Source organism: Erpetoichthys calabaricus, chromosome 2, assembly GCF_900747795.2.
Source record: "Erpetoichthys calabaricus chromosome 2, fErpCal1.3, whole genome shotgun sequence".
Classification (NCBI taxonomy): Eukaryota; Metazoa; Chordata; class Cladistia; order Polypteriformes; family Polypteridae; genus Erpetoichthys; species Erpetoichthys calabaricus.
Genome location: NC_041395.2, coordinates 253,515,757 through 253,532,895, shown reverse-complemented (window position 1 = coordinate 253,532,895; position 17,139 = coordinate 253,515,757). Strand labels below are relative to the sequence as shown.

General features: G+C 37.6%; 1 protein-coding gene across 1 annotated transcript in view; it reads left to right on the top strand.

Annotated features, from left to right (window-relative positions):
* arid5b (AT-rich interaction domain 5B) overlaps positions 1 to 17,139 on the top strand; it is a 137,944-nt gene that overhangs the window by 27,436 nt on the left and 93,369 nt on the right. Inside the window, exon 4 of the mRNA XM_028795383.2 lies at positions 12,887 to 13,117. Within this exon, the coding sequence (XP_028651216.1) occupies positions 12,887 to 13,117 (231 nt within the window). The remainder of the gene's footprint in view (positions 1 to 12,886; positions 13,118 to 17,139) is intronic.

Genomic DNA, 17,139 nt, shown 5'->3' with positions numbered 1-17,139 from the left:
TGCTGATTGTAAAAGTCATGAAGTTTCAAAAAAAGCATTTTAAGCACAATAAAGGTAACTACACAACTTGTGATTTGTACAGGACTTTTTCTGCAAGAAGTTAATATCTAGCTAGATATTATAGGGTCATTTATTAGGTCATCTTGAAAAAGGTGTTTGGTGCCATTGTTTTCCCTTTCTGTAAAGTGTATTGATTCTGCTTATTTCAGATTAGTATGAATTGTGTTAATGTTATAGATACTTTGTGTGTTAATCATCATATGGCTCTCTTCTAATTTAAACACAAATTGTGGGGATATGATGGGGGGTAAGATGGGAGCCTAGGTATAGTTGCTACATGTACAATGTTTGTTTGGATAACAGCTGCCAATCATATAGGCATCTATCTATCTGACTGTTTATTGTAAAGGTGATTGGGCTCAGGGCCTGAACAGGAGACCAATTGTAATCTGCTGTAGAAGGAATGTCAGGTAAAGATAGAGGAAAAGACATCTCTTGAATTAGTCAAGGGATGTAAATATATTGGAAGGACAGTGGGAAATGCACAAGAAAAGAGTACATTTTTTTTTTCCAGCTTGGTCACTGTGGGCAACGGGAAGGTGCTATTGAAGCTACTTATCTGACCCTTTGGTTAAAAATGGACCACCTGTCTGACAGGGATACATGGGGGCACCACAGGAAGCTCTAGGCGGACAAACCCAGCAGTTTAATAGGCCTGTGCCTGAACCAGAGGTATTTCAAAGGAGACTAGAAGTGACCTCGGAAAAAGCCGAAGGAACTTAGGATCGGGTGGAGAGTGGATGTGAGTTCACATGGCAGGAGGAAGGAGAGGGGTACGAAACGTGGGAGACAGCAGATAGAGGGAGGTGTGAAAGTCTTTTTATTTTGCTTTAGCACTTCATTTGTCATGTTTTTGCTTCCAAAGTACTCTAACCTTTCTTATTGCATTTATCTGTAGTAAAATGTTTATTGGCTAGTTTACTTAGGCTATCTATCTATCTATCTATCTATCTATCTATCTATCTATCTATCTATCTATCTATCTATCTATCTATCTATCTATCTATCTATCTATCTATCTATCTATCCATCCATCCATCCATCCATTTTCCAACCCGCTGAATCCAAACACAGGGTCACGGGGGTCTGCTGGAGCCAATCCCAGCCAACACAGGGCACAAGGCAGGAACCAATCCCGGGCAGGGTGCCAACCCACTGCAGGACACACACAAACACACCCACACACAAAGCACACACTAGGGCCAATTTAGAATCGCCAATCCACCTAACCTGCATGTCTTTGGACTGTGGGAGGAAACCGGAGCGCCCGGAGGAAACCCACGCAGACACGGGGAGAACATGCAAACTCCACGCAGGGAGGACCCGGGAATTGAACCCAGGTCCCCAGATCTCCCAACTGCGAGGCAGCAGCGCTACCCACTGCGCCACCGTGCCGCCCCTCTATCTATCTATCTATCTATCTATCTATCTATCTATCTATCTATCTATCTATCTATCTATCTATCTATCTATCTATCTATCTATCTATCTATCTATCTTATAGAGGCTTTCATATCAAGTTTGTTTACACTTTTTCTTTAGAGCGTGGATATTTTCTCTCTGTTATTTACTTTTCACATGCCAAAAGTGTCCCTAAAGTAGTAACCTATTAGGAGTAAATGTACTTGTATTTGTATGCGTGTGCCCAGTTGTGGACTGGTGTCCAGGTCAGAGCTGGTTCTTACATGTTCCTTTATGTATGTTTAGAAAATAAATGAACAAGATTCAAAGTATTTATTTAAAGTCTTGTTTATTTTCTTATTTTACCTTGGTAGCTCTTTACAGGTAAACAGTTGTAATAATAACCAGCTTTGAGGAAGTGATGGCTGCTGCATACAGTTTCATTCCATCCAGCTGCATTTATATTTTAATGCTAGTGGCGAGCTTTGCAGTGTTTATTGTTAGCTTGTTCTTTTTTATCCGTATAATGGAAAGGAAATTGAATTCCTCCCATCTGTGTCATACTCTTCCCTACCAGTGGGCTTGTATACAAGTGAGTTTTTTTTAGCATATCTGGTAATGTTCAATCATAGAAACTAAGAGGAAAAAAATCCTGTTTTCTGGAAGTTCTTTGGATTGTCCCCAAGAATTTTAAAATTATTGGACTCTGTTACTCTGTGATCTTTAGCTCTTTCACTGGCACGTTTGTAACACGCTTCTTGGAAAAATATATTGAGCTCTTTTTAAAATAGTAATAGCATATTGGTATAGATGTTTATTGGTTCATCTGGGGGCAGGCATGATGAGAATGCTTCATTATGTTCTAACTAAAGTATGCTTCAACCCATCCTTCTGTTAACTATTGGTTCTTTTCCTAACAGCAATCTTTATGTCAGCTGAAAGAATAATTTGGCATGAGGAATTCAGTATAATTCTGTCATGTATTACAGAAGCTATTAAATGCAAACTTTGCAATGCACCAATCAATAACACAGACAGTTAAAACTGGAGAGCTGCCAGTTATATAAAATCAGAGGGCTGCTTTTGCTGGTTGCTAGGGAGCTGCTCTGAAAGCACACAGCTTAGAGAATGGAATGTCTAATGTAATAAAATAACACAAGGTAACATAAATCATGAAAAAAGTGTTTCACATTGACATTTGGGTATATTTTGGAAAATGTGGTTTAACTCAATTTGGATTTGTAAGGGAAAAAAATCAAATAAAGGCAAAATTTAACAAGAGTCTGGGAGAAAATATACATTGCAAATCTCTTCTGTCTGTAAAAGAGAATATATTAAGTTGAAAGCTTTACATTCTGGCATTAGAGAGTAGCAAACAAAATTAGTGGCACAATTTACACTTAAGGTAATTAAGCACAGGTATAAACCTGTGTGATCGCTTACTGAGCCAGCATTCACTACAGAAGGTCTCGGTACACTTAAACAAAAATAATCCTTTGAAACTTTTATTAGCCTTATCTTCAATTGTTCACTAAATTCTTTGAGCACAGAGCATGAGATATTTATTTATGGTACACACTAAAGGCTTTTAACTCCAGCACAAGATATTTGGATCTAATACAAACATGATATTGCTCTTTTTTGGTTTTATAGCTACCTCTATTCTCTTACAATGAATGGATTGGTACCTCATTTAAGGTTTGTTCCTCTCTTGCACCCCAAGCTTCTGGGGTGAGCTTGCCCCAATGTGGCCCTGTAATTGGATTAATAAACAAGACTTTATTATATAGCACAATTCCTGTGCACCTTACATAACACAGATTCACAGACCAGCTGTTTACATACAGTGACCTGTTCAGACTGATTGAGTGTTGGGACGTAACCAGCAACAGTACTGTGTAAACTCCTCACCATTACCCCTACTCTACACTGCCAGTAAGAAGGTGGATATGTTCAGTGGAGGGATGGATGGTTGATTTCACTAAACAGATGAATGGTTAGAAGTATGGTAGATAGTTAGATGGTTTCAGAAAACTGATGCATGGATGAATTGGTTTAGTTAGTGGGTGGATAGATGTTTTTAGTAAATTGATAAAAGAATGAGTAGAATGTATTTTGTATTCTGATGAAAATGTATAAATGGATTCAGTAAAGTGATCAATGGCAAAATGGATGGATAGGTGGATGAATGGCTGTGCTCAGTAAGTGAACAGATGGGCTAAGTAAGTTGTTGGAAAGATACTAATGAAGCCAAGATGAATGGGTTTAGTAAACGGATGAGATAACTGACTTCATGAATGAATTGATGGATTTATTGAATGAACAGATGAATGAATGGATAGAATGAAATTTCAGTAAATTAATAGGCTCCATAAATAAATGGAGGGATGAATACTTGGGAGGGTTCAATAAATAGTTATGGATGAGTAATGGTTGCAGTCAATAGATGAATAAATAGATTGATGGGTTCAGTAAACTGCCAGTTAGGTGAATGGATGGCATGGTTCAGTTCATGGACAGCTGGGCTCGGAACATGGGTGGAGGAATAGGTTAAGTATATTATTCATGAATAGCTGTATCATTGGTTTCAGTAGAAAGATGTACAGATTTAGTGCATTGGTGAATGGATGGAAAGGTTCAGTAAATGGATGAGAGATTGCTATAAGTTGCTGGATGAAAAGAATGGATGTGTGAGTGGATGATTGGATGATAGATTCAATTTATAGGTGAATGAATGAATGCGCTGGAGGGTTGAATAAATGTGCGTGTGGATTTAGTAAGTTATTGAACAGATGAGTTAGAAGGGCAAGTTCAAAAAATTGGGATGCCAAATGGGCAAAACCTTGTTTAATTCAAACAAAAAATCAAAGACTTTAAACAAAACACATCCTCTGTGGTGCTATATTACTAGGCCAGATATCCTTTTAAATTAGTCACTTTAGCAAGAGACTCTTTCTCCAGCAAAGTAAAGGTCCAAAAGGAGACGCCACCTTCCTGAGCACCACCCTTTTATACTGAGCAAATTTGAAGGGGTGGGTTTCTTTGGCACCAGTGCCCTCAAGGGCTGGTTTCTCGTGGCTGTGAGGGAAAAAAGGAAACAGGACTGTTAGCAGCAGCGCCCCCCTCTTGTCCTGGGGTGATACCATTATACCTTAGGCGAGCCTGAAAGGCAATTCACTGGTACACATGCATGACAATGGATATATGTGTTCATTAAATGAATGGATAGGTTTTATTTTTTGATGGATGGATGAGTTCAAAAAATAGTTTGATGAATTGATGGGAGGATTTACCACATGAATTAATGGGCTCATAATATGGCTACACATATAGGGTAATTAAATTGATGAAAGAAGTAGGTAAGCTGATGAATAGGTTTATGTATTAGTTCAGTAAAAAGATTAATGGGTCCAGTAAATGGATGAATGAATGAGAGAATTTAGTTAATAGATAGATGAGTTCTATCAGTTGTTGGATGGATGAATGGATGGATAAGTTCACTAAAATAATGAATGGATGAGTGATGGGAGGGTTGAATAAATGAATAGACAAGTCTAGTAGTGATTGGATGGATGCGTTTGCCCAGTAGATGGACAAATCTGCCGTATAAGTTGAAGGATGAATGAATTGGAGGTTTCCGTAAATGGATGGATGGGTGTTTGGGAGGGTTCAGTAAATGATTCATTAAGCTTAGGGTTGGAGAGGTGGCATCAATAAATGGATAGATGGGTTCAATAAATGAGTGTTTGAATAAGTAGAGGGGAGTATATGGTAAATGGATGGATAGCCTTGGTAAATGGGTGGAGGGATGGGTTAGGTAAATCAATCAATAGTTTAACTATTGTGGATGGGTAGATTTATGGAGTTACAGTAAAAAGGTGAATGTATTTTGTAAGTTGATGGATGGATGGATGGATGGATGGATGGATGGATGGATGGATGGATTTAATTAATTAATGGATGGATTCTATAAGTTGATGGATAAAAAGATGGCTAGATGAGAGGGTTCAGTAAATGGATGGGTACTTTAGGTTAATTAATGAATGGATGGATCAATGGGAGTGTGCAGTGTATAGATTAATAGCTGCTGGAAACTGAACTATTAATTTTTAAATTAGGGTCAAAATATTTGAATGCCTGGAAGGGCTCAGTACATGGGTGGATGGGCTCGACAGATGGGGGGATGGAATCATGGACTCAGCAGCTCCCCCAACACCATGTTTATTGTACGTAGATTTAAGTATATCTGTATAAAGTGGTGACCTAGCACTTTCAGAAGGTTCATTCCTTCTGTCTAAGGTGGCAGCACCATTGTTAAAAAGTGCCAATGCTGCAAAAAGGAAAGTGACAAAGTTTTAGTAATACACATGAAAGGCACTGCTTAAATAGGAAAGTGCAAGCTTGAAATCAATACTCGCAGATCAGTCACAAAGCCCAGCGACATACGTGGAATACAAAACAGCTTTGTTTCTGTCCACTGTGCAAGACATAGAACGCATGTCGGTGTTATAATAGCCCTACTGTTACATATACTGCATGTGCACAGGCTGCTTGTTTGCCCCATAAAAAGCATGTCTTTGATTAATTGAATAAAATAACAAGCCGATAGTCACAGCTGATGAACAAGCTGCTTATCAAATGAAAGCCCACAAGATAAACGACTTGTTTTCATGAGTGTGGCAACAGGATTCGTTGTGCAAACTGTGGGAAACAGGTTCTTGTTAATTAGTCATTCAAGACTGATTTGGTTAGCAAGAAATAAAGCATTTGATTATATAAATATAACCGATTGTATCATGCAGTGGCGTAAAGAGCGTGGCTGCTGTATTTTTATGGAATGATCTGTGCCTTTTTGCTGTATTGTATTATGATCGCCGTCCTCCGTGTACACAAACAGTTAAATTCCTTTCCAAGACTTTCTGTGGTTTGTTGCTGCTAGCACTTATTTTATATGCGAGAGATTTTTTTTTTTTAATTTGAGCAGTCAGGCAAAAAAAATCTAAATGCATTACGTTCATTAGACAAATGTTTGCCTAGGTGATTATATCACCGTCTCTGCATTTAGCATAAGGATTCTGAATAAACAGGGATTTTAGGAGCTTAGGGGAATAAGTTGTTTAAATGTTTTTTCCTTTTTTGTTACCCCCCCCCCCCCCCCCCCCCCCCCCCCATATAACCATTACCACCACCACAGGGGTCAATACTTTACCAGTTAGGTGTGGCTGAATTGACATTTTTAATTTCAGGAACAGATTGTTTGTCTTTTGCTGAATAAATGCGTTACTCTTTTTAGTCCAACATTATTACGCTGACAGCAGAAAAACAGGAACACATTAGGAAAAAAAGAAGGCACAGATCACATGATTCAGTTAAGCCTTTTAACTCTAAAGCTACTGAAGAAAAGGGAGAATGTGCTCTAATGAAACAATAATGTGACTAGATTTGATGTTTCTCCTTTTCGACATATGAATTTCACAGGACTCTCTGTACATTTGACAATAAACTTCAACTTTGAACTGTTCTGCTCTTCTGTTTTGTGCACCTGCTTTTTCAATTGCAAAGTCACTGGGGACTGTCCCAGCATCAACAGCTGCAAGGCAGGAACAAACCCTAGGCAGGATAGCAATCCGTTTTAAGGCACTAAGTCTGTTTACAGCCACGGTGTCTTTAGGATGTGGAAAGGCATACAGGCAAAAATCTCTCCACAGGCAGACTTCAACCTAGATCAATGAAGCTTTGCACAGCAATGCACCACATTTTTATGGCATTTTCTTTGATCGAGATATAACACTCTTCACACAAATTAGGTTCATTTTTTGACATATCACATAATATTAAATCATATGGGTAAATTGAGGAATGTTATTTACATTTGATATGGTAATTATCCCCAACCCCCAACTAGAAGATGGGAAGGAACACAATGTCTGATTAATTTTTGTCATGTGTCTTTTATTTCTGTGATTCAGAAACATGAAAGTGAGTTTGGAATATTTACTGCACATGCATGATCCAGCACTGGAAGGCCAATGCTTTGTGATGGTGTGTTACAGGAAAACATCTGGAAAATGAAAGGCTTGTTCCATTTGAGGAATAATGAAAGTGTGTGGACAAGCCCCGCCCCCTCTAAATCTTCAACTTTCCCTATACCCTCTATGATTATGGTTTACTGTACAGAGGACTGAGCACAACCCTCACTTCATTGTACTCAGCGTTTACACAGCTGACCCACTTCACGCTTCCTTTGCTTGGTAGTCAAAATTTGAGTGAATTTGTGTTCCCCACTACAACCCCATATTTTGTCCTGATCAGAGCCGACATGGGAAACTTAACTGGGTTGGTTTTTCTTTTTTTAAGACAGATATGGGAGCCAATCAGTGCTTACCTGGGGCTTGCACAAAAGCTGCTTGTCAAAAGGTTGAAAGAAAATTGCATAATGTGATTTTCCTTGTTCCCTAATGATAGTGCAGCCCTAAGCAATTAAATTTCTTACATAAAGATAAGAGTTCCTTTATTTGGAAGGGATGGCTTTGTGAACAAAAGGTCTCTTTATTGAAACGGCCTTTCGTCTTGGCTGCCTCCCTGGTTTATTTTTTCCTGTGTGTGTGTTTTTATTTCTAAAAATGAAACATTTGCTGTAAAGGAACTTCAAGTCAGTAATTGTTTAACATGTCGGGAGAGAATGGTATTGCAGTGTGTATTACTGCTATAGATGTAAAATTAGAAGACTTTTAAAATATGCCTTAGGTGCTTTAATGCTTGAAGGTCAGGAAAATTATTGACTCAGAGATTTTAAGGGGCACCAGATTTTTTTTCCTCTTGAAACATAAATATACAAATTTAACCCCAGGGTATTTAGTATTCAGAAAGAAACGAGAAGAGGCCAAAGAATATCAAATAAACAAGTTTTTTTTCCTCTTCCCCACCATGTTCATTTGATGTTTTAAAAACTATTAATTAACTATTTTTTGAATATTGTCTTTAGCAAGTGTGTGTACTTTATGTGTCTGTATGTGTGATCTGGTGTTAACATATAGATTTTGCTGCTTTGCTAGGCTCAAATTTCTTGTAACCCTGGAGCGTTTGAAGTTAGATGACAGCTTGTGTGGATATGAAAGTGTTTAAACAAATGTATTTTAAAGCAGGATCAAAAATGAGTAAAGCTCTGAAAGAACAAGAATGGTTTAATTAAACCAAATTTAGGGGGTTCGGGTAAAAAAAAGGAGACACCAAAGTAAACGTAATACTGTAGTCTGCTCTGTGACAGCGTGCAGAATCTCTATGAGTCTAGTAGCCTGGATTCCACACTTTCATATCTACAAAACACAGAGATAAAGTGTCCCTTATATCTCCCTAAAATAACTTCCAAGCTCTGGAACAACCTGGAACCACAGCACCTTTGAGCCTTGTGTACTACTTTAAGGAATTAAGAACTGTGCAGTGAAGTTACAGCTATCCCAAACATGATCACTTTCTGCCACATGCAAGTCTGGAGTGATCCATGTTGCCAAGTAAATATAAGAACATATATATATATATATATATATATATATATATATATACTGCGGTGGGTTGGCACCCTGCCCAGGATTGGTTCCTGCCTTGTGCCCTGTGTTGGCTGGGATTGGCTCCAGCAGACCCCCGTGACCCTGTGTTCGGATTCAGCGGGTTGGAAAATGGATGGATGGATATATATATATATATATATATATATCTTCCTCACTCACACGCTCGCCTTGGGGCGTATCTTACATCTGCTTAGCTAGCGAATGAGAGAACTAAACAGATTTAAATCGGGTTTTTTTCTGTCATTTGCTTGAACATTCCGGTTGATTTTGCGATTTTTCTCATTGCGCTAAGAAACATAGTTCACTTGCAGGAGCGATATATTTCTGCTAATCTGAGACACAGGCTGCAGGCTGAGGGGAGGGGGAAACGTGAACGTCAGGAGCAGGGAGCCGGGCAGGGTCCTCCTCACTCATGCGCCAGCCTCTGTTTGAGTCCGTCTACCTGTCACCACGTTTTGGAGTGTACCTGCCTGCACTTAGCTAGCGATACCTGTTTGTTTATTGATTTTTAAAGTTTGTCCCTATTTCACTACTATTCAAGCAGAGCTCGTAGGGGACGGCTAGTTTAGATATATAGTTATATATATATATATATATATATATATATACAGTATATTTATATATATGTGTGTGTGGATAGAAGTTGTGTTACCAATCAGGTAACCCCATTTACTGGCTAATAAGACGAGAAACACAAATGTTCCTCAGTATTCATTATTGATAGACATGGTAAAGAACAATCACAGGAGTGCCATCTCCTTGGTCTGCTGGTCAACTGATGACGTCTTCCTGTGACACTGTTCTTTTTTCCTTTCTGACTGGAATAGGCAGAGCCATAGGCAGGTCGCCAAGTTTGCTTATCCAAGCAGCATTTATCTATTCGAAATGAGGGGAATGAAGACTGAGTGAATATCAATTCCACCTTACTTTCCAATGTTCCTCTCCTGAAATTGACTCCGGTTACGTGACTCATGGAGTTAGAGTGTTTGACAGTATACACAATATACAGTATAAATTGAGTGTCACACAAAAATGTAACATGCAGATCATAGAATGATCATTAACATGACTTCACGACATACCCATCTGTTGTGACAAGCGCTACATCATTGCGAACTTCATTCTATATTATCCTCAATGTTCGCCATAGCCTTTAGGGTACAGGTGGAAGGGTTTCTTTGTGTCAGTGTGGAAGTTGAAGTATGCCATCTTTTCTGCAAATTTCTGAATTATGTGTTTCCCAGCAGCACCTGCACCAGGACACAAATTCCTCAAGTGTCAGCTTGAAGGAAGCACAATCAAATATACAACCCCACAATCGAAAGACACTGCTGTGTTAAATAAGGCATGTCTTCTTTTCAGCAAATACACACAGATAACAGAACTAACAAAGAGAAACAAAAGGAAAGATAATGTGCACAGGGACTTTCCGATAGCTTCAATGTTTGTTGGCTGCCAGAAACAGGGCAGGCTTTTTCCGTTCTAATACTTACATAAAATATATATGTATATACAGTATATATATAAATACTATATAGACTATCTAGAGACAGATGGACAGTATATGTATTTTATTTATATCTACATATAGATGCATAGTATATTTATATGATTCAGATAGGATTTAAATATGAACAAGAAAATAAACTAATTATAAATAGTGGCTGGTGTCAAAAAACCTACACACAATACTAAAATGAATCATGCGCCGTAATCAGTACTATAAATTGCAACAATAAAAAAATACACGGCCCTGTTATTAGGATTACTTTACAGCTAACTAGTTAGGGTCCTCTGTTAAGTAAAAACTTTCCAGTTGGGGAAAAAAGTCTGGATTATCCAAAATCCCTTGTCCCCTTGGTAACTGACTGAAAACCACCTGGCAGTGAAAGCGGTTGCACCTGTACCAATATAATATACGCATACAGGTATAATCAGCCAACTATCACTAGTAATGAATGACACATGTTGAATAACTGAATTGAATAATAAATGAAGGCTGGGCCTGTGCAGTATTAAAATGCTCAGTCTTCAAGCACAAGCTTTTGCCTGCATTAGATTCTTGCAAATCAAAAATTAAGACATGGTGACCAAGATATACTGACAAAGGGCAAATGCATCGATAATGTCAGAATAAATATTTTGGTTCAGTCTTTGAATATTATCTCTAGTAGACGTATGCAGCAATTCTGTTAAAAAGCTGTGATGTGTGCCTAGAGAATTATATCATGAAATAAATCTAAAGCTTTTACATTGACACAATGAGTCTCCCGCTTTCAGTTCAGTAAATCATAAAAACCACAAAGAAGTAATTGTCATTGAACTGGCCAATAGGTTAGAAAAACTAGAAACAACCTGCTAGATTTAGAGACATCTGGCAACTCTCCGTCCTTGTTTAGTTACCATCAGATTTTTGCCCCCGTTCATTCTACACACTATGTTATAGTGCGCTTGTGAAGACAGAACATCCCAAATGGTTAAGGGCCCAAGCTACACCACCTAGGCACTGAGCTCACTGCAGTATTGTGGTAAATCTCATTAGAGCAGAACTGTATTCACTTCTTGACTGGAATTCAACCTTTTTGCTTTCAATGCATATATTCCACTTGCTCTGTACCTCCTTAATGTGTTTCTTCATCTTTTTGTTGAACCTTTGTCTTCTATTTGTGGTTCGACTTGGGATAGAAGTGCACTACCAGTCCTGGATAGGGCAGCCATCCATCACAGAGCCCACTCCCTCTTGCGCACCTACACTCATTCCCACCAGTCCCATTCAGAGTCACCATTTTACCACAGCATATTTGTCTTTGGAATGAGGAAGAGTGCTGTAATACCAGATTTCTTTTATGTTTCCACTCTTCAGCACGCATGACCCTGAATTAGATTAAGTTTGTTTAAAATGGAATGATATATGAATTCTTTCTTTCATGTATGCAAAGCCTGTGAACAGTTCACAGTTGATATGATTTTTAGTTTTGTTTGCCTCACTAAACAAACACAATGCACATTTTCAGTTAAAAGCACATTATCCCTGCAATGTACGCTTATTTAAATTCTTCAAAAGTTAGACCAGTTATGTTGCAATAAAGAAAATGTCACAATAAAAGAATTCTTCAAATGTGTTGAAATTGCATAGTGAATTGATCGTCTGCGAACCTCCCATCTGACTGATGACATTTACTTTCTTGTGCATTGTTTGGAATACATGCAGGCCCAGCACCCTCACCTCTATCACCACTTGTGAACACAAACACCAGAGTGCAATACACAAAAAAATTTTAAAACCGATTGGGGCCGAAAAGGATGTGTGTGGAAAAACAGAAGATGAGTCATAACCAGCCATTCATGAGAGCAGAGCGACCGTCAATACATTCACTTAAGCCACTTTCTCGCAGTCATTAACTGTGAACGCTTCCATTGTGAAACTTGGCAATTTTGTTTTTGTTCTCAGGCAGATTTAATGACAATACTACGGCTGTGTATATAAAAGTAACTTCTTCTTTACTCCAAATATATACTTTTATTGCAAGGGAAACATTTCACTAAACCTCTAATGACAAGTATTGGACATTTGTGTTGCCAGCTAGTTTTTGCTCTTCTTTTGTCATGCAATCCTAACTATTCAGTCACAGGCATTGCAAGCCTCTGGAATTTTTTTGGCTCACTCTTGTTTTGGCATAATACTCATTTATATTTATTGTCTTTTTAGGTAACTTTTGGATTACTGAAAGAAAAAAGAAAAAAACACAAATGTTTTAATTAGATATTCTTGTTGGAATTTTAGTGCAGTTTTAGGCTGAAAATTACAGGGTGGATAACTCCCTCCCCCTCTTTTCTTTTCTTTTCTTTTCTTCTAGGTGAGGATGATGAAGAAAAGAAAGTGCTTATTCTGAGTTATCCCCAGTATTGCCGTTACCGCTCCATGATTGCACGACTTCAGGAAACCCCATCATCTCTGTTGAGTGACCAGATGGTGCTCGCTTTGGGAGGGATCGCAGCCTTAAACAGCAACACTCAGATTCTTTACTGCCGTGATACATTTGATCATCCCACTCTTATTGAGAATGAGAGTATCTGCGATGAGTTTGGTAAGTTTATCTTTGTGTCTGGTTTGTGAATGTTGGCACCTGTCTGAAAGGACCATGGAGCTCTGATAGCTGAGGAGATGCACTTGAAACTCAAAGTTCAAAACTGTAACTGTGCATGTGAGTTAAGTGATCGTTGTTGTTACAGTGTTAATGATATATACGGTTCCTAAGCTAAGTAAAAGATTACTTAGTAATTTGGTGAATAGTGGATCACTGTATTAAATTGAATTAAAGTTCTTTTGTTAGCTTATATATTAGTCGCTATTGTAATCTTTACCATTTTGTTAATTTAACAATTTATTTTTGTCCATTGTACTGCTAACTGTACGTTTAACAAAGTTGCATTCTATAGTTACATTTTTTTTTTTAATTAAGAATTTTTTTTTTGGTTTCATAGTAACTTTTTTTTCTCTAGCACTCCGTCCGTCAACAGAAAATGGGAATTCTTACATTGTGGCAGGGAACTCTGCTACACAAGATAAACCATATTCTTTACTTTGGCAGTGTTTTTGCAGTTATTCTCCAAGTGAAGTCGTTTAAGCCTACCATCACAGGCATTATACTGTTTTAGGAAATGTAAAAAAAAAAAAAGTGTTAGGAGTGATTTCAGTCAGTATGTGCGTATCGTAAATGGAATTAAGCCACACAAAGCTTGTCACTCACGGAGCTCCATGCTGGCCCAAATAAAGAGAGCTGTAATGAGAGTAAGAAGAAAAATGTCAAAGAACCAGTTTTTTCAGAGAGTTGAAATAAAAAATGTACTTTATGTTATTCTGAATGAATAAGTACTGTACATATCTTAGTTGGAATGCATTAGGAGAGAGACAGTTTCTGCACAAATTGTCATTGACACTAATGTGATGAAAATTCACTGATTGCATTTAAAGTAATAAATAGCGAGGCGACAGCTAACCCTGCAAAGTGTTCATTTTAGCTCAGAATTTTATGCAGTGTAAGTAATGAAACGGCCAATAAACACTAATTTCAAATGTTAAACACTACTTGAAACTGTTTTTTTTTAACTGAAACAGTTTTATGAACCTCAAAGAACACTAGACATGTCTTTCTCATCTTTAATATCGTGAGACAAATAAAAATGACAAAGTTGGTAGTAATTATATTTTACTAGAGATTAATGAAACGGCCAATAAACGCTAATTTCAAATGTTAAACACTACTTGAAACTGTTTTTTTTAAACTGGAATGGTTTTATGAACCTCAAAGAACATAAGGCATGTCTTTAATATCGTGTGACTAATAAAAACGACAAAGCCGATTGTAATTATATTTTACTAGAGATCAGAAATACAGAAAAAAGCATCTTTTTTTTGTTTTATTTTCCTCTACTGCTCACCTAACTTGTACAAACAAGGAGTTTTGTACTGTATTAAAAAGGTCAACCTGCTTTTGAAATGAAATATTGTGAACAAGTGAGATTCCCTGTTTTGCTAATGGTAGCCAAAACCAGGCAGACGTCAAGGTAGCAGTACACAGCCTCACTGAGCTTGAGCAAAACCCTTGATCTGTCACAGGTTTAAGAGGAATAATCAATTAATGTGGCTTCTGCTTACTGTTTAATATCTGATGAGACTAGAAATCTCTGAGTGACCAGTAATTCCTGATAATGGGTTTGATTTTGTTTTGTCTAAAGAGCCTGTCTGCTCATATTGTCTTTGAGAAGCCCCAGTCATTGGTATTAAAGTCAAGCATTGATGTGATTCTTCACATTAAAGCTAATATGTTTTGGCTTCCCTCCTTTCGCAGTCTGTGAAGGACCCACTGCCAATGCAACCGGTAGAGACTAGCAGACTTGTGGCTCATCTCCCATTTATTGGTGGGCATCACTTGCCACTTTCCATTGCTGTAACATGTCTTCATGAGACTGATGTAGATGTTTAAAGATTCTATATGACAGGATTAGACAAAGTTAATTGTGTCTGCTGTAAAATTACAATCTCATAATCGTTAATGAGGTGATTAGGCATTATTGCACTGAGATAAGCAAAAATATAGTTATATGAGAAAAAGAATGCATCATTTTCTGGCCAATGCCAAAACCAGTATTTTCAGAGCCACAGGATCGCTGTTTATACGCATTCAAGACAATGTGGTGAAATACTCCCACAAGAATCTCATAATCTTAAACATATTTAATGCATTGTTTTCCATAATTTCAGGTGGCTTTCCAATTTCTCCTATACAGCATCTCTGCATTTTTTCTTTTCTACTTCTTCCGCTCCTCTTCCTTTCCAGACTCCAAAGCTGAGTTTTATATAATCACTTGGGTCCTTGGTATGATTTGTTTTCTAAACCCACTTTATCTATAGCCCAGTCACAAGGAAGCTGGAGCCTATCCCAGCAAGCTTTGGGCACAAGACAGGAACAGTTCCTAGACAGAATGCCAGTCCATCGCAGGGTGAACACACAGACACACACTAGAGACAGTTTAGCACTGTGGGTGGAAACCCACATGGACACACGGAGATCATGCAAACTCCATGCTTGGAGGACCTGGAAGGTAAACCCAAGCCTCTTTGTTGTGAGGCAGCGGCATTGCCACTGTACCACCCCATCATTGAAATGTGTTTTACAATTCACTTTGTATTTGCTTTGTATGGCCTGTGGGGAACCTCTGGCTATGTATTATTGACACAGAGGACAGGACCATCTACTGACCATTATCTTGTGGCTGTTATGATTATTATGAACTTCACCTATCTGAACAGTAATAATCTATCTATCTATCTATCTATCTATCTATCTATCTATCTATCTATCTATCTATCTATCTATCTATCTATCTATCTATCTATCTATCTATCTATCTATCTATCTATCTATCTATCTATCTATCTATCTATCTATTCAAAATTTTTGTCTGTGCAAAGGGATGCTTGAAGATTGGAGTATACATAAAATGTATATATGGGCACAGTTTAAGTAGTAAAGGTGAAGTTGTTAAAACCAATCGAAAAAACATGCCTTGCATTGAATTATATTTATAGTAGTGACATGCTTTTTGTAGTATAGTGACATGTTTTGGAGCCTTTATGACGGTGGTATAGAGGCTACATGGAAGCATGTTCAAATAAAGAATTAATAAGGAAAAACTGAGTGAAATGTAAGAGGAAGTGGATAAATACCAGGAGATTGTTTTGTATTTTCTGACAAGGAATGGCATTCTATCTTATGCTATCCTCTCTTGAATTATTTAAACAAAGCATAGTGCTAGTGTAATATGCAGGACTGCCTTGTTTATTTCCACTGTCTCTGTTCATTATTCTGTTTTTGCTCCCCCACTATTGCTAAAATATTTAATGAAATGAATTAGTGAGGTCCTGCCTGCTTTTGTCATTCCTTTCTTTATTAGCCCTGAGGCTAAAGCACTGAAGTCGTGGTTATTAAGAATAACCACATGTGGTATCCCAGGGTAGCTTTCATTTTCTTAATCAGACATAAGCAATCCTAAATTTCATAGAATGATTGGGAGTTACATTTATTAGTAGATTGGCGCCCTGTCCGGTGTAGGTGTCTACTGTAAGCCCAATGCTTGACACAGCCCTGATTTGGATTAAGATGGTTCAGAAAATTAATGAAGACATGGAGTTTATTAGAAGAAGTGAATGACTGTTACTCGTTATGGGTGTTTTTAAAAGGTTATAATGAAATATTTTTCAGAGCTCGCCTTCCCAGTAAAAGAATGAATATGACGTGATTGATGGATAGTCCTATACTGTATTCAGTAAAGCTGTTAGTTTTACTTACTGCACAAAATCATTTTAGCCAGGTTTTGTTATTTTTTTAATATGTGTATTGTATGTAGAAAGTATATTGCATCTAAAACTGTGTATACATGTGTGTGTTTTTCTGATATACAGTACATTTTACTCATTATCTGATCTATCTGTATATTATATCTATCTTGGTGAACTGTGCTTAAAAGCTGAACATAGCAAATAACACAAGTGCTTTCTGTGTTCAGTTATTCTAATCCTGAGGGTTCTTCTAGTATTTTTCTGCTA